Source organism: Macrobrachium nipponense, chromosome 7, assembly GCF_015104395.2.
Source record: "Macrobrachium nipponense isolate FS-2020 chromosome 7, ASM1510439v2, whole genome shotgun sequence".
Classification (NCBI taxonomy): domain Eukaryota; kingdom Metazoa; phylum Arthropoda; class Malacostraca; order Decapoda; family Palaemonidae; genus Macrobrachium; species Macrobrachium nipponense.
The window spans coordinates 103,204,126-103,229,170 of NC_061109.1; the positions used below are offsets into that span (position 1 = coordinate 103,204,126).

The following is a 25,045-nucleotide window of genomic DNA, read 5'->3' on the forward strand; positions in this document are numbered from 1 at the left end:
CAGGCCAAAACAGTATAAGGTCATCTGTTGGGAGAAAGGCACTAATCATAAGTACTAATGGGTTTATAAGAAGGTTTTTGTAACGAAACTTGCCTATCCATTGCCTTCCATGCTAGCAAAAGTAATCTAAAGAGTCTCTCCATTTCCTTTTAGTAATGACCTATATCAGTCTACTTCCCACACCCTCAACCAGGGGACCTATAGACAAACACTGACTGGCAGGTAGTATCCTACTCTTACTAGTGTAACCAACTGGTGTTTCTGGATAGTGAAGTTCTTTCAATTTTTCTGTTATTTTTTTTACGGTTTGTCATGAACTTCTTTTGGATTTGGATTTTGATGAATTCTAGTAATAGCAGGCATGTTTGCAAGGTAACTGCCATATTAGGATATAGTATTCACTTTCAGTTTATTGACATGACTTGTGTACTCAGCTGATGTTTGTTTGTTTGTATGGTGTTTTTACGTTGCATGGAACCAGTGGTTATTCAGCAACGGGACCAACGGCTTTACGTGACTTCCGAACCACGTCGAGAGTGAACTTCTATCACCAGAAATACACATCTCTCACTCCTCAATAGAATGGCTGAGAATCGAACGCGCGACCACCGAGGTGAGAAGCAAACACCAAACCAACCACGCCACTGAGGCGCTGATGTTTGCAGGACCTAGAATGAAAGTAATATGATTGCTATGTTAATATCCGAGAAGGCGACCGACAGATTGAGGAAGCAACAAACATGTGATACTTCTCTGTCTTTCATGGGTTTCCTCTTCCTGCTCTCATTCTCTCGCTCAATCACAAATTTCTCTTTCAAAATTTAGGATTGCACTTAGTTAAAATGAATGAGTAGTACTGAACTTTATCAGCATTACCCTCCCTTAGTGCTACCTTGTTTTTTAGGTAATTCTTGTGGTACATGAGATGGCACCCTCACTCATGTTTAGCCTTACCACCAATATGACCAGTCATGCACCTTCAAAGCTTGGCATTGCCAGGAAGTGCAGTATGTTGGGAAGTAGTGTAGATCTGTGCTTGTCATCTCCTCTTTCCAGTCGCCCTGGTGCCAGCATCAAATCTTATGCACCCAAAAATCACTTTGGCAGCATTTCAACAGAAAAGTTGGCAAACTTTATGATTTTCTTCCCTTACTGTTGATTTGTCATGCAATTTGGTAGCTTAAGATAATTCTTTACTTTATATTCTTGTGATCCAAGTTTGTATGGCTCTGATTTGTGTGTTACCAAGCAAGTCATTAGAAAAATTTTGACCTTGTTTACTCTCATCAAATAGACTGGTATGATATTCCATCAACCACTCTGCTAATACTGCATTGTTGCAAAGGAGTGCTGAATAGTGTTCAAGATGCTAGAATGTTAGGTAGACCATTTGAAGCTTCAGTAAATCTCTCAGGGGGAAGTGAAGAACCCAAACCTCACATTTTTTTAAACATGCCTAAGTGAAGGTTTGGGGCACTTTTTGGAAGGACACAGAAATGTCAGGAGTTTAACTGGGATTGGGGAAGTCTCCTCACACAAAATATCTTGAACCCTTAGCAATCTGAAAGAACTTATGCATTGCAAACATTTGGCAAAGCAAAGGTCTGTGTGTTCTCGGACATGAATTCCTTGATGCTCAGTCTAGCAGAAGCCCTTCATCTTTGGACAGAAGCAGGAATATTGTGTTGATCTATTTGTCTGTTATGGGTAGGAACAACAGGTTAGTCTAAAAAAAAAAGATCTACCTTCCTTATTTGGATAGAGAGAACAAGAACAAACTGAATGATTCCAATAGAGCATTTCCACTAGACTTGTCCTGCATAGATGATGATTCAATTTTGCATGGCACCAACAATAATTGTTATTGCTGTAGATCGGATCAAGTTTGTGATAAAGACAGTTCCCCAGTTCATTATTCTCCCCCATGTTCTACTTTGGCTGTCAGAGAGGCTTCTGGACTGTACTCAGCATGGTGGTCTTTGTGCTTTGTTGCCATTCATCATTAAGGAATTCAGTGTGGCACTGTTTGCCTTTGGGGAGCTTTTTCTCATGCTTTTTGTTGCCAAGGAATTTGGCACCACAGACACCACACTGTTTACTGCCGAGGAGTTTGGCACTACACCATTTGCTTTTGAGTTGTTCTTCTGGGTCCTGCTCTCTATTGTACCATTCACTGCTGAGGATTTTGGCAACATGCTTTTTTTTTTACCTTTGTGCTACTCTTTTGAGACTGCTCAGTTTCTCTTGTTTTGCTTATTAAATATAGTTTTTCTTGATAATACATGCCTCTTGTATTGAGAACTGTAGGATTATTGGTTTGGATTGAAAGGCGTTTTATTTCTTGGGCTGTTCACACAGATGTTTTGAAAATGAATTCAGTGATGAGTTGATGTATTGCCTTACAAAGAGCAGTGACAAGAAAGTTAAATGAACTAAGCATTTCTATTGCAACACTGAGTGAATCACACGCTGAGTGAATCACAGCTTACTGCTTATGCAGATATGTTGAATGAATTACAGAGTATATTGAACCCTTTGGACAGTAAAGTACTGCCAATTACAAGGCTAATTATTAGTATTTTATTATTATTATTATTATTATTATTCCCCTCTTAGTAATATTAATCAGACTTTTTATACAAGAAAAGCAGATTGTGATAGATTCTTTTGCAGACGAGTTACTACTAAAATTTGCAGGTGAAGGAGCTGTCAGAATTAAAGTTTAGGCAAGGTAAAGATAACCCTTATATTTATTACTTTAATTTCACCTATCTCATATTCATTCAATGCTGATTTAGACACTTCTTTTGGAACAGATTGCCTTGCCATGTCCAGTATCTTTGAGTCACCATTACTATTAAATTATCCAATTTTGGAAGGTGTGTCCTCTAAGATTCTTGAAGTTAGCAGTCATTATTTAGTATAAAATGAGAAAAAGCAAACTAAGAAGTATGACTGCTTTAGTTTCTAGTCCTAATAAATTTGTACTTGTTATTCAAAGGAATCTGACTGCATATTGTGTGCAGGCAAATTTCATGGAAAAGCAAAAAATAAGATGTATGTTGAAGCTAAATAAAAATTATAGACTGCAGGAGTTGAGACTTTTATATGCCTTAAAGGATGGCATTTTTTTTAAAGCACTATCATTCTAAAACTTTAGGTAAACAAATGCATGAAGTGTCCAGACTAACAACTGGTATTTTTTGTGCATTTGTAAATGAAAACAGAGAATAAAAATAAAAAGATATAGGCAGCAGTGACAATACAAGTACAAGCAAGTGTGAATATGAAAACTAAGAAGGCTCTGAAAGAAAATAAAGAAAAAGGAGCATTTAACTGCTGTGTCAAGCCAGTCAGATGTAATAATGGATTCTCTGTTACCATTATTTTGCTGTGAAAATTGAAAAAAGCAGTGTTTTTGATGCAGATACTATTCTAGATGCAGGGAGCCAGAATTTGCTTATGGTTGTATAACTTGCTAGTAGGCCGAATTTACAGGTTCTGGAACCACATTGTTAAACTTTTGATAAAGAGTAAACATACTATCCAAAAGATTTTAATAAAATTGGTGCGAGTTCTAATAACTTTAGGTAACAATGTATATAAAAAAGCTACATTTGTGGTCCTAGCATAAATATTAACTTTAAAATGCAGAATACTTTTTAATCTTTTTGTTATCTTTTAAAAAGTGAGGTTTTTTTTATTTGCTTGCAATAAATTTGATGGGTTGGATCATTTAGAGGAAGTAAGAAACACAGCTATTCATAGAGCAGTGTTGTTAGCTCTATAAACGGACTTACAGCTTATTATGAAGCTCCACATGGCTTTATATTAGAGGTTCAGTTAAAGACTGGTTGGAAAATAATAAACTTTAAGCTCTTAAATGGTTTGGAAGGGCAAATAATAAAGAAAAAAGTACAAATGAAAAAGATGGAATGCAAAGTATTTCTAGGGTTACTTTGATAGAAGCTGGGTGTAGTAATTATGAATTTATGGGAAATGATATGAGATTTGAAAGTGAAGCAAATGCAGCAGATAGATTCAGAAGTACGATGTGATATTTTAGATTTGGCAAACCTATTTTGACCTAGATTGGACTGGTAATTGGCTCTTGAATCTGGAAAATAGTAATACAGATTCAGTTACTGGATTTGGAAAAGGGAGTAACAGACTTCCTTTTGGATAATTCATATAAAGATGAAAATAGTTGTCATCTCATACCTATTCTTTAGCTTTCCCAATTTGGGACTATGCATATTAAGATCAAATGAGAAACTGGCTTTACAAGTTTTGCAAAGCATGAAAAGTATTTACAGAACAGTAATGGTCTGCAAAATGGTATACTACTATGATGTAATTAAAGCCCAGGTCAAGGCTGGTTTTATAGAAAAGATTGAGAACTTGGACACATTTAAGATCTTCCCAGCATACTCATTTTTATGCCATTTTCCACTGGTTAAAAGAGGAAAGGGAAACTGCTAAAGAATTGCCAACAGTATATAACAAACTTCTCACTAAAACGGAGTCTGATAGGAGTAAAGTTCTAAGTTTAAATCAATGTATTCACCCAAATTACACACAAAATTTGAAGACTGCAGATCTTTTCAAGTTGAAATTTGATGAGTACCTTATGCCTTTCAATATATCTAAGGCATACCGCAGACTTGCTAAGGAGATTGTCTCAGCATACTAAATTTTATACTATTTTCCACTAGTTAAAAGAGGAAAGGTAAACTACTGAAGAATTGTTTATATGACAAACTTAGCCAAAGAAAGGTCTGATGGGAGTCAAGGTCCAAGTTTAACTCAATGTAATCATCCAAGTCAAGGTCCAAGTTTAACTCAATGAAATCATCCAAGTTACACACAAAGTTTGAAGTTGGCAGAACTTTTAACACTGTTAAAATCTGATACGCATCTCATGACTTTCAATATATCTATGGCATACCACAGACTTTCAGATAAAAATTCTGCTTTTTTTTTTTTTTTTTTTTTTTTTTTTTTTTTTTTACCAATTTGGAAATGTTTGTAACAATGATTTTACACCAGGGTCATTTTCAGATTGAAAAATTCACACGTATGAAGAAGGCTATTTTGATAACTTTTTTGAATGACATAGTAATTAACAAGAATTTTAATACAGCTGTAATCAGGCTTGAACAAGTGTAAACTGTTTCTTATGGACTTGCAAAGTGATAAAAAAATCAAATGGTATGACCAGTTAAGCCAGGCCAAGATAAGAGAATGGAATTGCACTTCTCCTCAGTTCAGTGATTATGAGTTTCCAGAGATTCCTTGATTTATAGGTTACAAGATCAGTAGATATTCATTTATTTTGCTCAGTGATTGTAGTCAGCAGTTTCTCAGCATGGTAACCTACATGTTCTGGAGCAGTACTCTGCCAAACTAATGGAAAATTTCAGGAGTTGGTTTTGAATCAAAAGAACCTTTAACAACATACCCTTTTGTCTGTTGTGCTATATATCATGGACACAAAACAAAATTTACTATCCATTCCTTATGTCATTTGATGGCATAAATTTAGTATCACTGAAAGGGGGGTTTCAATTATCATAATCTAGTAGTGCGCTCTTTCATTGCAACTTACACTCAGCATGATTGCAGAAATGTTTACACAGTATTATAAGATAGAAGAAGTTTTAAACTATAATCCCTCTCCTAAAGGGTACCCTTAATTTCAGGAAATCATGCCAAACCCCATGTTTATGGTGTCCACACCATGTTTGAATTTATGAAAACCAAAAACCTACAAAAATGAGCTAGCCAGCATAAATATGAATAAAATGCCTTGAACTTTTTCCTGTGACTTTGGAGGAATAAAATGCCTTACTGTTTTTCGTGTGACTTTGGAGTCCTTCACACATAAAAGTAATAACTTTGATAACATAGATAAAGCAATATAGTTATCTGGAAGCCCAAAGCTTATCACTTAAAGTTCTATCTTTAGCATTTCTTATAGTTGCATCATTCAGTCCTGTTGCTTCCTTGATAAATCCTACAATCTTGCCTGTCCTAAAGCCTTAAGACTTACAACTTCTTATAATGACACACTTCTAAGAATTCCAGACTTGGCTTCTGGCATTTGTTACATGTTTCCCCTCATGCAACTGATTTACAATTAACATCCAAGAAAAGTGGTCATAAGATATATAAAACATAATGATAACAATTCTGTTTTCAACTAGCATTACAGGGCATTGAAAATACACTATATACTGGGAAGAGATACAAAAGATGACAAGCATTCCAATGTCAGATACTGCAACCTGAATGCAGATCCTTTTACCAGGAAAATAAGACAAATTGTTTGGATAAATTTACCACATAAGTCTGAATAATTGCCTACTAAAAATTTTTTTTCCATAACCCATAATCTAATACATTAGCAATTTTAAATATACTCACAGTGATAAGATTTGCATTGATGTAATCTGAACCAGGTATTCCAGGATCAGTTTCCCTCAAAATAACTCGTGTATGGTCAAAGGGTAAAATATTCTTATATCGATTCTTATTCCGATTTTCTGGTTTTTGGCCCTCTTTTCTTGAGTACAGCTGTTTGCACTCCTGCTGTTGCAAAGATTCAAATTCTTCCCAAAAACCAGCTTTTCCCATGGCAGGTCCCTGGTGTTCCTTCTGTAAGGACGGGTCAAAACTTGTTTGACGTCGACGCTACATGACCCGCCACCAAATAGATAAGTGTAAAAATATTGTTAGTTTAGAATAATAATAATAATAACCAGTAAAATATCTTAATATATATTTATAAATAAATCTTAAATAGCATGCATATAATATAAATCAAGCATAGTATTTCAGTATGATAACATTACCTGAATCAAATACACCACAAAATGTTCTGGATCTTACCGAAAGCTCTCTCACTCTGCTATCAATACCACGTGCGTTAATTCTAGTAGCATTGAAAGGAGTCTTCAGAGGCACAACTGTCCCTGATTGTTCAACCATAGGGTTTCGACGGTAATGTTCTACAAGTTCACTTAATGAATCAAATTTCCTTCCACCACCTACATCATATTTGCTGTCCTGCTGAAAATAATAAAAACTTGAGTAACCTTCATACCTTGATAAAGATAAGATGTAAAATTAATTCTTTACATTTTATGGCTACATGAAGCTGGAGCATTTCAAAAGCAAAATATTGGAAATGCTGGTTCATTATTATAAATCACCAAACAGCATGAATATTAAAACCTGTTTTTATTGTTAAGGGCAGACAAAACTGCACTACTCACACTAACAATCAAAGGAAGTGTAAAATTACCCCAGGCTAAATACAATATTTAATTAACAAGAAAATGAAGCCCGTTGAGAAGCGAGTTAAATTTATATCTAACGACTCAGAACCTGAGTGACATACAATGATATATGGGATAACCATTGTACTATAGGGAACCAAAGAGAAACTTTGACTGTCCAATAACAAACCAAGACACCAGGGTTTGTATTACTCCCAACCCCTCCTTGCCAAGGAGTGGAGCATATGCTACCAAATAGCGGGTAAGATATTTGTATATTGCACGACCAAACTATCAGTATGACTACCTTACTCACCTGTATCAGAACAGTCCAGCGAATGACATGTCTATTCCTTAAACCGCCCGAAGGAAGAAGGAAAGGTACAAGAGAAAGAAGGAGACCAGCCAACTCACTCATTCTCTCATCCACACAATCATCTTAGGTAAGATACAAAGGCGCCCTGTTAAGGGCAACCATGAGTTACACAACCTGTTGGGCAGCCACCACAGAACCCAGGGAAAATGTGTCCGCAGATCTGTGGGCAACATCCTTAAGATAGAAGGAGGTGAATGTGGACTGGCGTAACCAAGTACCAGCGCTCAGCACTCTATGTATAGCCAAGTTCTTTTTGAAAGCCAAAGAGGGACCAATACCTCTTAACGTCATGCGCTCTAGCCTGCACAAACGTGGTGGTAGAATCATCAAGTGTCAAGTATGCCTGTCTGATGGCTTCCCATATCCAAAAAGAGATAGTATTCTTAGACACCTCTTTTGTACGGCCTGTGCTAACAAAAAGTCTGCGGCAGCCTGGTCTAAGGTGCCGAGTCCTTTTAAGATAGCAATGCAGGGCCCAGACAGGGCACAACAAAAGCTCTTGAGCTTCACCACCCACAAAGTCAGTCAGTGATGGAATGGAAAACGAAGTGAACCTGTCATCATACACAGAGGGATTTTGGGTCTTGGCCATGAATTCCGAGACAAATTCGAAGGGACATCAACCCCCAACCCCTGGTGTGCTTCACCTCATAGCTCTTGCCGTGGAGCTCTCCTACCCTCTTGGAAGATGCCAAAGCCAGAAGGAAAACTGTCTTGAGTGTCAGGTTCCTGTCAGATGAACAACGCAAGGGCTCATATAGACTCTTAGTGAAGCTCTTAAGAACCAAGGAAACATCCCACGTTGGAGGCTTGAGCTCTCTAAGAGTATTCGACTGCTCAAACCCCTTAACTAGCAGGGAAAGTTCCCAGGAAGAGATGTTGATAACCTTAAGGCTTAACACCAAACTCAGGGCCGCCTTGTAGCCTCTAATGACAGAAATGGACAAACGTTTCTCGTCTCTGAGGAAGGTTAAAAAGTCTTGTTATTCGCTGAATAAAAGTTGTGAGTGGAGAAAAACCCCATTTACGACACCAATAACAGTACATCACTCATTTGCCTTGGTAAACCATGGAGGTTGACTTTCCAAGGCTGCTGGACATGTGCCCAGCTGTTCTCTGAAAAAAGCCTATCGCTCGGAGGAGATACTTGATAGCCTCCAACCGTGAAGAGACAAGGATTCTACTGACTGGTGGAACCTTTCCATATGGGGCTGACACAGGAGATGTCGCCAAAGGGAAATCTCCCTCGGAACCTCTGACAACAATGACAGCCTGAGGCCACAGAGGGGCTACCAAAGTCATTCTGAGACCCTGTGAACTCATCAGCCTGTTCAGAACCTGACGGATCAAATAAAATGGCGGGAAGGCATACACCTCCAGGTCCCAGGGATGTTGGAATGTGTCCTCTGCCAATGCTAAAGGATCTGGAACCACTGAACAGAACACCTCCAGCTTCCTGTTGAAGTGTGTCGCAAAAAGGTCCAGCATGGGTCTCCCCCAAATCTGGAAAAGCTTGTCTGCCACCACTTGATGAAGGGACCACTCTGTGCCTAGGATCTGATCCCGGCAACTGAGTTTGTCTGCGACCACGTTTCGTTTCCCTGGGATATACCTGGCTGAGAGCTCTACCGAATTGTTTACTGCCCACTGGTGAAGCTTGACGGTCAAGGCATGAAGTTGACGTGAAACCAGGCCTCCCTGTTTGTTCACATAGGCTACCACTGTGGTGTTGTCCGACATGAGAACGGCAGAATGACCCTCTACCTTCCCCTGAAACTCCTTCAGACCCAGGAAAGCCATATTCAACTCCAAGACGTTGATATGTTGCTGCTTGTCCTCCAAACTCCAAACGCCTGAAGCGATGAGTTCGCCTAAATGAGCGCCCCAACCTGTGAGAGAGGCGCCTGAGAACAGAAGGAAGTCCGGTGGAAGAGAACGCAGAGGGACACCCTTCAACAGATTCTGGTTGTCCAACCACCAACAAAGGTCTTCTCTCACTTCCAGAGACAGAGGAACCATTAATAGGGGAGAGTCCCCCGCTGGAGACCAGAATTCTCCCAGTCTCCATTGCAGAGACTGAAGATGAAGACGCCCATGAGGGACCAGCTTCTACAGGGAAGACAACACTCCCAGAAGAACCTGCAACTGATGAGCTGACTGATGTGACTTTGACAGGAAGTTGCGCGCTACTGCCTGCAACTTCTCCAATCTCTGATCCTACGGGAAAACTCTTGCCACTGTCGTATTGATGACCATGCCCAGGTAGAGAATCCTTTGACTGGGTACGAGGTTCGAATTTTCCTGACTGACTAAAATGCCCAGTTCCAGACAGAACCGAAGTAGACGATCCCTGTCCTGCAGCAGCTTTTCCCTGGAAACTGCCAAGACTAACCAATCGTCGAGGTACCTCAGCAAACGGATCCCTTGAGCATGGGCCCAACTTGACACGAGAGAGAAGACCCTTGTGAACACTTGAGGGGCCGTCGTCAGCCCTGAGCACAAGACTTTGAACTCGAAGACCTTGTCCCCAAGAGAGAAGCAAAGGAACTTCCTGGACATGGGATGAACAGGGATTTGGAAGTATGCGTCCCTTAAGTCTATCGACAGCATGAAGTTGCCTTCCCTCACGGCTGCCAACACCGAGCGCAAGGTCTCCATCTTGAACCGTGTCTTCCTGATGAAGTGATTCAAGGTGGATAAGTCGATCACAGGCCTCCACCCTCCCGACGCCTTGGGCACCAAGATGTGACTGTAAAACCCCGGGGATGGACGCACTACTTCCTTTATCGCATCCTTGTCCAGCATTGTCTGCACTTCCTCCCGAAGAGCAAAGAGCTTCAGAGAATCTGGAGGATATGCCTTCCTGGGCTGCGGCTTGTCCAACAGAGGAGGAGAGAAGTCGAATGGCAGTAGGTATGCCACCCGAAGGACATCTACCACCAACTTCTCTGCCCCATGACTCTGTCACTTGGCCCAATGGCCAGCCAGGCAAACCCCCCTGGCGCAAGAGAGGGAGAGGCGCCTAACCTACCGACAGCCCCCTTTACCTCTGCCCCTTGGGCCCCTTCTTGGCTTAAAACAACGAGAGCGAAAGGGGCATTGATCTTCTGACTTAGGCAGTGTCAAACGAGAAGGCCCTGCCGAACTCGAGATCCTCAACGGGCTACCAGGCAACGATCTCCTTGACTGCTGCTGGAAAGGGGGAGGAGGAGGAGCCGGACGTCTCCGAGGACGAGACTCCGACTTAGACACGGCCTGGTGCACCAGTCTGTCTTTGGTGTCAGCCTGGCGCCGGTCTATCGCATTCTCGAGTTCTGTCCAAAGAAACAAAAATTGGGAGGAAGCAAGGACTCTGTCGAGCAATCTCTCCATCCTAGACAAAGCCGCATCCCTTCTAATCAGAAGATTAGCACATAAATTAGCACTCAGGTGAACCAAATAAGAAAACGCCTTGCCCACCAGACTGCAACAGACTGGCAAGCGAGGAGGCACTCACCAACCCTTCCGGGGACCTGTCGGAAGCTATCTTGGCAACAACCACAACAAGAAACCATCTGCAACATGGAGGCTGCCATAGATGCCAATGCTGAGGCATCTTGCGGAGACAAGGACGGAGCCACCGACCTCACGGGTTCCAAAGTCAAACCCAGCTTCAGGCAAATGATGGCTGGGTTAAGATGGCGTGACAACAAAAATGCAGAGCTCGTAGCATAGTACTTCCTATGTCTCATGAGAGGCGGGGGTAGTAGTTTGGTAGAGCCTCTAGAGTGAAGTGAACCATCTCGGTCCGAAACAGAGGCGTTAACCTTCTGCAAGACCGACTGAACGTGCCCTGACAAAGGAAGCTGAAGAGATGATTTGGGGTTCTGAGTAGCTCCCACCAAGGCTTCCAAGCAAGAAGAAGTGTAAGACGACCGAGCCTGAGTCCTACTACTTTCCAAATTGTTAAACCCACGAATGAGATCAACAACTTCCGAAAAGGAAGACAGAAACTCTTGCGTGTCTCCCTCCTCCTGCTCCGGCAGCGGAGACTGACGACAAGAAGGATGTGGAGGCTCTTCTAAGGCACCTTCCCCACCAAAATTAACGGAAGGGTTAGCAGCCAAACAGCCCGAAACCCCAACTAACCTGTCTGGGCTGGGTCCATGTGTCGGCTTCCGAGACGTACCCACTATAACACTAAGAACATCACTTACCTCAACAGATGACTCCACATGTCCATGAATGGTCACGGGCGTGGTGGCTGTACGTACATGAGATGGGGGAAACTTGAACGCTCGAGATCGAAGGAGAATCCCGTAGAGTCGAACTCTTGGAAGCAAGGCAAACACTCCTGCTGCACCAACTCCGTGAAAACTACCTTCGACCTCTTGACAGGCGCCTTGAGATCCTTACGGCGACGAATAAGCGAGAAGGAGGAACACTAACATCACGTGCATGGGTAGGGGAGGTTGCAACACACTTGCGATGTGCATGGACCGGGGACACACACACACACACACACGTCCGAGATTCAAGGCAGAGGATGAAGCATCTCCTGCAGATCGCACACCACTAACACTGCCCATAACAACAGCACTCTCGGGAACATGTCCACGTTGTTCCTCCCTTGAAGGCGAAGGAAGGGCAAAGTCCTTAGCCTTCCAACGCTTGATACGCTGACAGGGCATAAAGGGGAAGAGGGAGAGGAAGACAGCACTAGTTTCTTATGCGCACTCTTCTCAAGAGGCGGGGACGAAGCAACACTTTTCCTACCAGTCCTCCCAACCGATAAGGCAGCCAACTTCACGTCCAACACAGAGTCTAACCTCTGAAGCACTGCCTGGCATATGACCTCAGACTGATGTGCCAGAGAGGGCTCTGATGACAAGGAAGGGAGATGTAGCAAATTGGGCGGCAGTGATGACGTCACAGCTGAGAAAGGCGGATCAGAGGAGACGACTCGGAGAGACGTCAACGATGGGAGTGACGTCACAAGTGGCGGTGACGTCACGGCTTCCCCTCGGTGCGAGGGGGAATGGAATGAGATGCCACTGGCGGAGGAATACGCAAAGACGGACCCCGTGACGCCATCAATGGGGCTGACGCCACAGCATCACTCCGACTCGAAGCGGCAGCAGACAATGGCGATGCAATACAAGATGGCCGACTCCTGCGCTACCCACGAAGACGAGGCCGGGAGGAGGGGGGATGGCCTGGCCAGACCGGGGAGGGGGGGGGAGGGGGGGGGGTGCGAGCCTCCATAAAATGCGTTAGCAACCCATCCAAGGACGGGGTACCCCCTAGCCTGAGCGTCTTCCAAATCGCCGCCATTTTGGACGCCTTCGACTCTGGAAGAAAAGAGAATGATGAAAAAGCCTCACCCTTCTTGGGAACCAAATAAACTCCCGAGGAAGAAGGGGCTACATTACAAACATTAGCCTGGTGGCCTCCCCTCCTGATACTTCCATCGACGAATCAATGGAAGAAAAGGAAGGAGACACAGGGACAACGCTACTATGAGGGTTGACTACTGCAGGAGACGAAACATCGGGAAGAGGCGCAAAACCTTCCCAAGTAGGAAGAGTCGAAACCCTCCAATGTTCTCTCTTGCCATAAAACAACCTCCACTGCTCCTTAGGCCATGCCCGGCATTCCATGCTAGGATTCGTAATAGTACAAAAATTAGAACGATACCTACTGCACGTGATGTGAGGGTCAGTCACTGCCGAAGCCAAAAAACGAGAAGAGAACACGGAAAACCTGGAACTCCAGGGCACATATGCTGACGCCGAGAAGGAGCAGAAGAAGCCATAATACCAGCCAAACACACAGACACACACACTAAACAGAAGCGAAACGGGCAATGAACCGGGAAAAGGCCATGAGAGGTTAACACAACTCTCGCCCGGGCGGTTCAAAAGAAAGACTGATGCGCGATCATAGGTGAATGGTCTTTGACCATCCTTCACCCGATCTACGCATGCGTTGCCAGATATCACAAGATTCCTGGCTTTCATCTGTTTTTTTTAACCAGACCCAGCTAGACGCTAGAAATGATCCTATTGTTAAGACCGAAGGTTTGTTCACGTATGAATAATCAATATTTAATTAGCAAGAATATTGCACCATATGTAAAGTACAACCCAAATACAGGCAGTCCCCGGGTTATGACAGGGGTTCCGTTCTTGAGACGCGTTGTAAGCCGAAAATCGTCGTAATCTGGAACATTGTCAAAAATCCTAAGAAAACCTTACTTTAATGCTTTGGGTGCATTAAAAACTATGTAAACTGCATTCTTATTGCATTATTCATTAAAACACCTTCAAATATTTATTATTTTGCATTTTTGGAGTCATATTTCTTCTGCCAGATGAGCGTTGTAGGTGTCGTAACCCTGAAACGTGTTGTAAACCTGGAAATAATGTCTGATAAATATAATTGAAAAGTGTTGTAACCTCAGAACGTCGTAAGCTGAATTCTTCGTAAGCCGGGGACTGCCTGTAATACAAAACAGTCTAAAGCCTCAGCTCAAATCCTCTTTGGAAGGCTAAGATAAAGGCCAAGTTTCTTCAAAGTTAAAGTACTTGAAGATTGGTTCTTTCATTATTACATTTATGAGATGAAAGCACTGCTGAAAAAAATTACACCTTTCATGATGTTACTTACATGCCATGGCATTCATGTCTTTAATGTTTTTTATCCTAGATGTTTTTGGTGATTTTCAATATGTATCATTTCCTTGACGATGGATCAATGATTGATGACTTTGTAACTGTCACCGTCACAATAGCTAGTCAGTGAATATCCATTGGTGACTGGAGGTGTTACAACTTATGTCAACATTTTCAAGGGATTTTGCAATTACAATCTGTCCACAATATCTTAGCATTTACTAAAGCTGACAAAGTTACTGTGAAAAGCTTGACTGGCCCACACAATGAATTTGAACTTGATTAGGATGAAAATCCTACTGAACTTGAAAAACCAATTCCCAAAAATGTTAACCAAAAACTGCTCAATTAATAACAAAAAACCGCTGATTGTGTGTCAACTTATATATATATATAATAAATAAATAAAATAAATAAATAAATATATATATATATATATATATATATATATATAATATAATAAATATATATATGTGTGAATATATATATATACGTATACTATATATATATATATATATATATATATATATATATATATATATATATATATACAGTAGTACCTCGAGATACGAAAGGCTCAACTTACGAAAAATCCAAGTTACGAAAGCCAATAAGAAAAATTTTACTGCTCTTCATACGAAAAGTTTTCAAGATACGAAAGGTTGTTGCTATAAAGTCCCCGAGATTTGCCCGGACCACCGAGAACAATTTTAAAACTCCAGCGCCGCCAACTGAGTAAACTCGCCACCATCCTCCCGCTCTCCCATTGATTCCTGATGCTAGTCACCCCATAAGGTCCTGCTCTCCTATTGGTCAGCATCTACCCCTTGTGCTTTAAGTATTCTATTGGTAAAAGGTTGCTGTAAATTGAAAAACTTAGTATTCATGCAATACATTTAATAAAAAAAAAAGAACATTAGATAAAGATAGAATAAAGAATAGAAATGAATGGTTATTATACTGTTTGGTAGTTTAAGTAGTTGAAGAGAGATAATGAAAATTTATGGCTTACTGTGTAAAAGTGATTGCTTGGCGATCGTTCGATACTCGTATGTGCTGGATGTAAACAGACGATTTGGAAGCTTTTTTTTGTTTGTTTATTATAGTTAATGGTTACTTAATAATTATTTGAAATGAGTACATGCAATACATTTAATAAAAAAAAAGTGAATTAGATATCATAAAATATAAAATAAATCAGACTGCCAACAAATACACATTTTTTAGAATTCTTCTTCTGTTTTATTATTATGTTATGTATACGTATTGCGTATGTTTCATTATAGCTGTCAGTAACTCGGTACCTCCGTTAGGTAAAGATAGAATAAAGAATAGAAGTGAATGGTTATTATACTGTTTGGAAGTTTCATTAGTTGAAGAGAGATACTAATGACAATTTATGGCTTACTGTGTGCTAGGAAAAATGATTGCTTGGCGCTCGTTCGATACTCGTAAGACGGGTAAGAGCTGAGAATGTAAACAATCGATTGGAAGGTTTGTTTTTTGTTTGTTTGTGTATTATAGTTAATGATTAATTAATAATTATTTGAAATGAGTACATACTGATTATTTATACATTTTATTGGCATATTCTAAGCTTTTAGCTCTTAGGTTTAGATGTCAGAATCATAGACTAGGCTACAGTAGCAACCGCTAACATAGGCTAGGCTTATTGCTAAGGGACATATGCTAAAGTCCTAATATATGCAGTAAAAATGGGGTTGAACATTACATGCAGTTGAATATTACTCAAGTATGTACAGTATTTTGCCTTTTTGGAGTCATATTTCTTCCGTCGTAACCCTAGAACATGTGTTTTAGGCCTGGAAATATAATTTACTGGGGTGTTTTTGGAGGGCTTGGAACGGATTAGCCATTTTACATGTAAAATGTGTTCCAAGATACGAAAAACTCTTGATACGAAGGCCGTCTCAGAACGGATTAATTTCGTATCTCGAGGTACCACTGTATATATATAGTTCAACCTTAAATCCTGGAACCTTGGAAACAGGCTGGACCACAGAAAATTATGAAATATAAAATACATCTCTAAAATAAATTTTTAATAAATTTGCATTTTTCATAGCTAACAAACCTTAGGTCTTAACAATGGGATGATCTTCTAGTGTTAGCTGGAACCGGCTAAAGCAATCAAAGATTGTACAGCAAGGAATCTGTAGCATCTGGCAACTCATATGTATATGAGGTGGAAGCTGGTCACTGACCGAGCTTGGCACCTCGTGACGCATCAGTCTTTCTTTTACGCTCTCCTTCCACGGCCAGTTTCTTTCTTAGCCTATGATTTATTTGTGCTTTGCTTTCAGTGTGTGTGTGTGTGTGCCTGCTTATCTTTTATCATGGATTCCACCAAGAGTGCATGTGTCCGGGGGTTCCAGGATTTCCATGTTCGATGTTTTTGGCGTCCTCCGTTACCGACCCCCTTACCACTTGCAATAAGTGACGTTCCAATTTTTGTGCTACCACTAACCCTTGCTCGGAGTGTTGTTCCTGGCCTGTGTCAGAGTGGAAGCATAGTCTTGTAAGGTAATTTCACATACAAATAGCCTAGTTTCCAACTTAGCATACTCTACTTGGCTAAGTTCTGATACAGCTTTTTATCATCTTATTATTCATATATTTTCACTTCATCCTTTTATAACTTCATACTGTATAATTTCCTTTAAAATATTAATTGTGTAATTTATTTAACAAATTTAGCCTACATTCCTGGGTTAGCCTAATCGTAAGTCAACTGTAGTAGAGTTTTCTCAAAATCAGCAAATTATTATTGGTGACTTTTATATCCTAAATTTACTGTCTTCATAATTATTGCTACTAGTTTCTTTGTCACTTATTTTGATTGTAGTGGGTAGTGAGATGACAAAAATAAAGAATGATTTTGGCGATCACAGTGGATTTGAATGTTACCGTCAAAACGTAACCAAAGCACATCAGTGCGCCATCTGTTGAGGAAAATGAATCTAAACTATTTGCTAATGGGATAAACATTAAATAGCATAAAGATTTAAGCTTGCGCTTCTTACTTCTAGCATCATCTGATCTCATGGGTAAATATATAGGTATATAAAAGAAATTATAAAAACCATATCACCTATAAGTCTTTCAAGCAATCTAAGAGTAAGGAATTCCTGTGTTGCAAATGTCTCATTGTTTTGATTACAGCGGACCCCCATATTCGCGGGGAATGGGTAACAGATACCCTGCAAAATGGCTAAAATCCACAAATACTTAAAACCCCATTACAAATGCTGAGAACTGCTTATTTTGATAGATAAAACACACAAAAAATCTCTAAAAAATACTTATACCCGAGTATTTTAATACTTTTACGTATAACAAAAAGTGCCTCTAGTCCTAAAAATGATAATACAGTAATTTGTGAATATTTCTGATTGAAAAATACTGCAAATAGGTGAATTTTCCACAAATAATGGGTATATGAGGCCCATACAAAAATCTGCGAATAGGTGAGTCTGCAAATCATGAGTCCGTAAATAGCAGGGATCGATTGTAAAGGTTTTGACCTTAAAATATATTTTAAAGTTAATATTGAAAACATATTTGACTACACTTTTTCATTACAGGCAGTCCCCGGCTTATGACGGGTTTGGCTTACGATGTTCCGAGGTTACAACACTTTTCAATTATATTCATCGTAAATTATTTCCAAGTTTACGATGCATGTTCCAGGGTAACAACACTTACGATGCCAACCTGACAGAAGAAATATGGCTCTAAAAATGCAAAATAATCAATATTTGAAGGTTTTTAAAGAAAAATGCTATAAAAATCCAGTTTACACAGTTTTTAATACACCCAAAGCATTAAAAGTAAGGTGTTCTTAAGATTTTTTACAATGTTCCGGCTTACAACGATTTTCGGCTTGCAACATGTCTCAAGAACGGAACCCCCATCATAAGCTGGGGACTGCCTGTACTAGTAATTATTTTCATAAAAACAAAGGAGATATGGCATACTTTTGCTGTTGGGAAGTTGTGTGGCACCACCCTGGTGGCTGCACAACAAACTAATGGCAGTTGATTCAAATCAAGCTGAACCACAGGAGTTCCATAGACTGCCTGTTTTAAAGGTTCATCAACTATTGACTGGAGCCCTTAGGATGAAGGGAAGATAAATTAGTGTTGCTATAGTGCTCCCCCACTTTTACGCGGGAATAGGTTCCAGAACTTGCCACAGAAATGCAAAGGGTTCACTGGGCAACACAGGTCTTCCCCCAGAAATAGATTTTTCCTTTGTCAAAATCCCTTTTCTGGGCTCGACCTGTGTCGCCCAGTGAAATAGTAACAGAGAATTGGCATTACAAGCTTGGAAAATAGAATGTAAACAAAAAACTTAATATGAAAGGGAAATAAAATTCCTTATAATTATTGTTTTCATAATCAGAGTAAGGATAGCAAAATACAATTGGTAATTAACATCTAATATGACCAAATCCATACCCTCACCAGGAAAAATACAACAGGTAATGAACATAAAAACAAACAAATTAATGAACTATGTAGAAGTACAGGAGTGGGTTGAAAAGCAATCCAGTCCGGAACAAAAGGCAAAAAGGCAGGGATTATAAGTGAGGCTGGTAGGTGAAAGGGAGTACCAAAAGGTAATTAATAGCACAAACAATGATGATAATATACAAATTACAATTACATATGATGAAAATAATTAACTGAGGTAGCCACTGCTCGGATATCATGGACATGAGGAACTGAATCCGGATTGGCTTGTTTAATAAAATAAAGAATTTGTTGTCTGATGGCCTTCAAGGAAATGGTTCCACCATTCTCTCTAATAAAAAGAGGACCTAAAGACTTTTTAGAAGTTCTGCCCAAATAAGATTTTAATGTAATGATAGGACATAATGATGGGTCCTGTGGAAGAGGGACAATCTTCCACGGAGACCATCTGTTCTGTGGGTCTTCATTCTTTGCTAAGAATTTCCGATCTGGAGAGAGCAGAACTTCTCCTGATGGTAGGAAATCAATATGTTTTGGTTCTCTAGGGAGAACCGACAGTTCAGATATTCTGGCATCTGAGGCCAGACTCATCAAAAATAATGTTTTCCTGAGAAGGGTTATATATGAGCATGATTCATTATCAGTATCTGAAGCCAACCTGAGTACGTCATTTAAAAACCAGGAGACTGTGTGACGACGGTCTACCGGTCTCAGGCGAGCACATTCTCTAGGGATAGACGAGAAGTACGAATCTGTTAAATCAATATTAAAGCCAAACTGAAATATCTTCCTCAAGGCAGATTTAGTCGTAGTAATGGTACTAGCAGCTAGGCCTTTTTCGAACAGAGTTCTAAAAAAAGAAATTGTCAGATTCGTAGTCATCGTCTGAACATCTGATTCTTTTAGAAAGATGGCTAACTTCCTCACTGCCGAATCATACTGCCGGAGTGTCGATTCTCTTTTGTCTGACTCCACGAACAGAGTGTTTAGCAGGTCAATATTAGCATCCTTTTGTGCCGCAAACTTCATGAAGTCCATAAAGTTAGGGCATTCAGAATTCTTGAGGAAGCTGACACCTGAGTCAGCTTTGGGTTGGGAATCCGTCTGGGACGGAGTTTCAACTCTAGTAGAAGAGGATACCAATTGCTCTTCTGCCAGTTGGGTGCTACCAGTGCTATCTGTCCTTTGAAAGATCTGAGTTTGTATAGAACTTTCATCAAGAGGTTTATTGGCGGAAATAGGTAAATCTTCTGCCAATTGTTCCAGTCTATGGACATCGCATCTGTGGTGTGAGCCAGAGGATCCAAATTGGGATCCACATAACACGGAAGTTTGTGGTTGGACTTCGTGGCGAACAGGTCTACCTGAAGGCCCGGAATTTGTAGGCAAATCCCATTGAATGACTTTGCGTCCAAGGACCACTCCGACACCAGCGGAGTTGTTCTGGACAGTGAATCCGCAATGACATTTTGTACTCCTGCCAGGTGAGTGGCTGACAGGTGCCAATGATGTTTCATTGCCAATGAAAAGATTGCTATCATCACCTGATTTATGTGTCTCGACTTGGAGCCTCCTCTGTTTATGCAGTAAACTTTCACTGCACTGTCCAAGACTAGTCTGATATGAATATTCCTGGCCGGAGCTAGTTGTTTAGGGGTCAGGAAAATGGTCATTGCTTCTAGTACGTTGATATGGAACTGGTGGAATGTTGTCGACCATGTTCCTTGAACCTTCTTGTACTGAGAATGGCACACCCCATCCGCTCAGAGAGGCGTCCGTGTGGACTACCAGAGACGGCGGGGGAAATTGTAGTGGCACTGACTTGGAAAGATTCTTGACTCTCGTCCATGGATGAAGTCTTTTCCTTAGTATCAGCGGAATCAAGAAGATTTTGTCTCTGAGCCTGCTGTTGGCTCTTTTCTGCCATACCCGATTGATGTACTTCAGTCTGGCTTTCAACATAACATCTGTTATCGAAGCAAACTGAAGTGAACCTAAAACTCTTTCTTGGGTATGACGAGAAGCCCGCCTGTTCTTGAGGAATTGTCTCGCAGCTTTCGCTATCTCTCTGCACTTGTTCGGCGGAAGAGATAGTTTGTGTGCGGTTAGGTCCAGGTCCCATTGAATTCCCAACCATTGAAAGCGAGACGCCGGAATGAGATGGGACTTTTTCTTGTTTATCTGGAATCCCAGATACTCTAGAAATTTTATTACTTTGGCTGTTGCCCTGCGACATTCCTTGTCGTTGGTTGCCCAAATGAGCCAGTCGTCTAGGTAAGCTACTAGCATCACCCCCTGAGCTCTTAGTTCCTGCACTACTGTCTCTCCTAGCTTGGTGAATATTTTGGGCGCTATATTGAGCCCGAATGGCATGACTCTGAATGAGTAAGCCTGTTTTCCTAGTTTGAAGCCTAGGTAGGGAGAAAAGTTTCTTGCTATCGGGACATGATAGTAAGTGTCTGTAAGATCAATAGAGGTGGGGACGACCCCAAAGGGAAGTAATGTCCGCACCGCGAGACGGTTAGCATGCGGAACTTGTCACATTGAATGTATGAGTTGAGACGGGACAAGTCCAGAATCACTCTTCGTTTGTCCGAGTCCTTCTTTGGTACACTGAACAAACGTCCTTGAAATTTCAGGTGACTGACTTTCTTTATTACCTTCTTTTGAAGAAGGTCTTTGGCATAGTCTAGAAAGTCTGTCATTGGAATTTGGTGAAAGCTGACTGGTGGAGGAGGCCCTTTTATCCATCTCCACCCCAGACCTTTTGATACGATACTGTGGGCCCACGTACTGAAGGTCCAATGGTCCCGGAAGAGGTAAAGTCTCCCGTCTACCTGGAGAGGCTCATTGACTGGATGAGGTCTTACTTCCTCTGCCTCCTCTGAAACCTCTGCCTATGGAGAGAGCTCTGGAACCAGCTCTGTGCCGGTAAGCTCCTCTTGCTCTGCTACCCCTTGCGTGCCTGTCAAAGCCTCAAAACACCCCTTGCGCTTCAAACGAAGCGTTGAAGGCCGGGGATGTCACGAAAGTAGCCGAACTCGAGGACTGTTGAGTTGGCTGACTCTGTAGCAGTACAAATTGTTGTTGTGGTCGTGCCTTAGAGGTCAAAGGTTGACCAAGCTGGGAGACGGGAACTGCTTGCACCACCGTCTGTGTCTGAGAGGTCTGGAAGGGCTGATACTTCCTGGCCCTCTTCCTACCCTTGGCTTGCGGTCCGGAGGTCTCAAACTTCCTTTTGGAGGGAAGGCCCCAGTGGACACAAAGGTTCTGGTTAGCCCTAGCCGCCTCACTACGTTGTTAACCATGTCATCAGGAAAGAGGTTGGGTCCCCAGATGGATGCTTTAATAAGCTTATTAGGCTCAAGTTTGATGGAAGCATTGGCAAGGACATGCTTCCTGCAGTTCCGCCTAGCAACCACAAAGTCATACAGGTCACACTGGAAAGTCTGCAGCAGCGACTTTGTTAGGACCCGGAATAGAGGTTCCTCAGTGTAGACAAGAGGCCGTCAACTCTGAAGTAGTAACCGAGCTGATCGACCTACTCAGTCTACACTTTGCCTCAAACTCTGCCTTTACCATGGCATCCGGAATTCTGGGTAACCGTTAACTAAACTGTGTGGAAGCACACTCTGGATCGAGATTGCCCACTGTGAACGTTTCCGGAGCTCCCACCCAGCACTCCAAATCTCCGGGAAAGAGCAGAGAGTAGGCTCTGTCTCTCGAAGCTGAGGCATTGGCTTCTCCTCCATTCCAGCCTGCAGAGTTAACTCCGCTATCTTAGATGTGCAAGGGGTCAGGATGTTATCCCCCACCACGAACATGGTGTAGCAACCTTTGTGTGGCGTCAACTTGGTGTTGACGCAATCCCATTCCGAAAGGGTGCAGACCCATGCCGACTGTGCCTGATCCCTAGGATGGATCACAGTCTCCTTTGGGACCCTGTCTACCCTGACAAATGCTTCCTCGGCTAACCGAGCGTAGCCTGGGAAGGGAAATTGGAGGTCCGCCGGGAAGCTCGTAATCTTCCACGGGACGGGTTCCGCAGCCTTCAATTGTCAGCATGCCATCTGAAAAGGGAGCATGCAGCGCCAACCACCATGGGTTGTTGTCCTCGAATGGCGGAAGCTTAGATGCATCCGGCACAATAAAGGACTGCTGTGTGCCTCCGGACTGGATAAGTCCGGCCAGCAAGCTCTCCTGAGTCTGTAGTCTCTGAGCCAGAGACAGGATGGACTGCCCGGATGTCTCTAACCCCGAGGCGAGCTGAGAGGACATCGATTGGAATCTTGAGTTAACAATACTGCCCATCTTCTCCATGAGAAGATTAGCGAAGGCATCAGGGTCGAAGCCGGACTCCATCGGTCTGGCTTTAGAACCCTTAGCTCTCGACCCCTTAGGCGGGGGAGTAGCTTTTTCCGAGGAAGCCAAAGGCTTGGGGGCCAATGATGACCTGGCGGAGCCCGCCGGAGAAGGCTTAGCTGGTCTGGCAGCCTTTGGCAGGGACTTCTTTTTCAGGGTTTTCACCTTGGGGATCATAGAACCAGACCTATCCCCAAGGATCATGGACTTTGAGAAGCCCTGAAAGGAAGAGGAAGGAGGAGCTGGGCTAAAAGCAAATGTTTTAGATCTAAAGCCACCTGCCTCACTTACCTCCCTGCCTTCTTCCTGTGAGTTGACGGTCATTGGCTTGCGATGTAGACTGATGGCTGCCACCTCCTCGCACAAGCCCTCTTGGTCTTCCGGAGGGGCCTGGGTTTCCAAAAGGATCCTCTCAATGATAGGGGCCGCCACTTCCCTAGCTACTACTGCCGACGTCCTTGCATTTGGATAAAGTAGAGAACACATCTCCTCCGACAGCATGTAGGGGCATCCAGCGGCAACGTTCCTCCCATAACCCCCCACCCAGACCTTAAGGTTCGACAACGAGGAGGCCTTGAGCGCCAGAGGGGTCTGTAAGAGAGGACGAAATCAGATCCTCCAGTGGCGGAACTATACCCAAAATATCAAAACATTACTGAGGTGAGGATGGTACCTACCGACTCATTAGTCACATTCCCCACCAAAGCGTAACACACTTCGCAGCCGTCTGGATGCCAGACTAAGAGGTCATCAACCTGCACTGCACAGCTGGCATGAGATCGGCAGAACTCATGCCCACACGGTTGCTGGAGAACGGCTGCGCACCCCAACTCCAGACAGCGTACCATCATTAAGTTGGAATTGATACATGAGTATCGTCAAAATAGTTCCGCCGGCGTTAATTTCGGCAGTATGTGTACACTTAGACTAGTTCTACTAAAGCTAGCTAAAGGTAAACACCAACTATTAAAGCTCTGAATGTCTCCGCCTTCTCCGGAATCCATAATCTCGTTATCGCAATAGCTATGACCGGCGGAGTTGGCCTGATACGAGCAGAACAGCGAAACAAGGTAAAACCTAAGCCTGAGTCTGATCGCACCGGAGTAGAGTAGCAATTCCAAGTCAATTGGAAACGCATTCTCTAAGCCTAGTTCCGCCCCCACCGGAGTGGGGAAGCAGTGATAACACCAGAGAAATACAGAAAACAGAGCGGCGGGAACAGCGGTACTAAGAACTCCGGCGTATAATATCCTGGCGAATGTGTTGGTAGACCACACCTCGCCGGAATAAACACAGGTCCGGAGACATACCAACAGAGGCTACATAATAAAATTTTTCTTAACATTAAAGCTCTGAATGTCTCCGCCTGCTCCGGAAACCATAATCTCGTTATCGCAATAGCTATGACCAGCGGAGTTGGCCTGATAGGAGCAGAACAGGGAAACAAGTTAAAACCTAAGCCTGAGTCTGATCGCACTGGCGTAGAGTAGCAATTCCAAGTCAATTGGAAACGCATTCTCTAAGCCTAGTTCCACCCCCACCGGAGTGGGGAAGCAGCGATAACACCAGAGAAATAAGGAAAACAGAGCGACGGGAACAGCGGTACTAAGAACTCCAGCGTATAATATCCTGGCGAATGTGAAGGTAGACCACACCTCGCCGGAATAAACACAGGCCCGGAGACATACCAACAGAGACTACAAAATCTTCTAATCCTTAACCTCCTCCGACTAATCCCCCGGAACAGTGCTCGAAGCTCCAGCTGCTGTTCACAGGTAGGATTACTAGGTCAGCGAGCTAGCGAAGCACCGCCGGAACTAGTCCGGAACGGAAGGAAGAGCCCGGAGGAGAAAGGTAAACTAGCAACAGCAACCGGTC

The 25,045-nt window shown here is 42.3% G+C and overlaps 1 protein-coding gene across 9 annotated transcripts in view; it reads right to left on the minus strand.

The window, feature by feature from the left end:
* Positions 1 to 25,045, minus strand: part of LOC135217307 (tyrosine-protein phosphatase non-receptor type 11-like) — a 233,173-nt gene that overhangs the window by 75,491 nt on the left and 132,637 nt on the right. For 7 of the 9 annotated variants that reach the window (XM_064253083.1, XM_064253079.1, XM_064253077.1 and 4 more), the window contains 2 exons: positions 6,892 to 7,071; positions 6,427 to 6,693 (listed from right to left, as the gene is read on the minus strand). In XM_064253083.1, the coding sequence (XP_064109153.1) occupies positions 6,427 to 6,693; positions 6,892 to 7,071 (447 nt within the window). The remainder of the gene's footprint in view (positions 1 to 6,426; positions 6,694 to 6,891; positions 7,072 to 25,045) is intronic. The other 2 variants (XM_064253084.1, XM_064253081.1) reach the window with 1 other exon arrangement.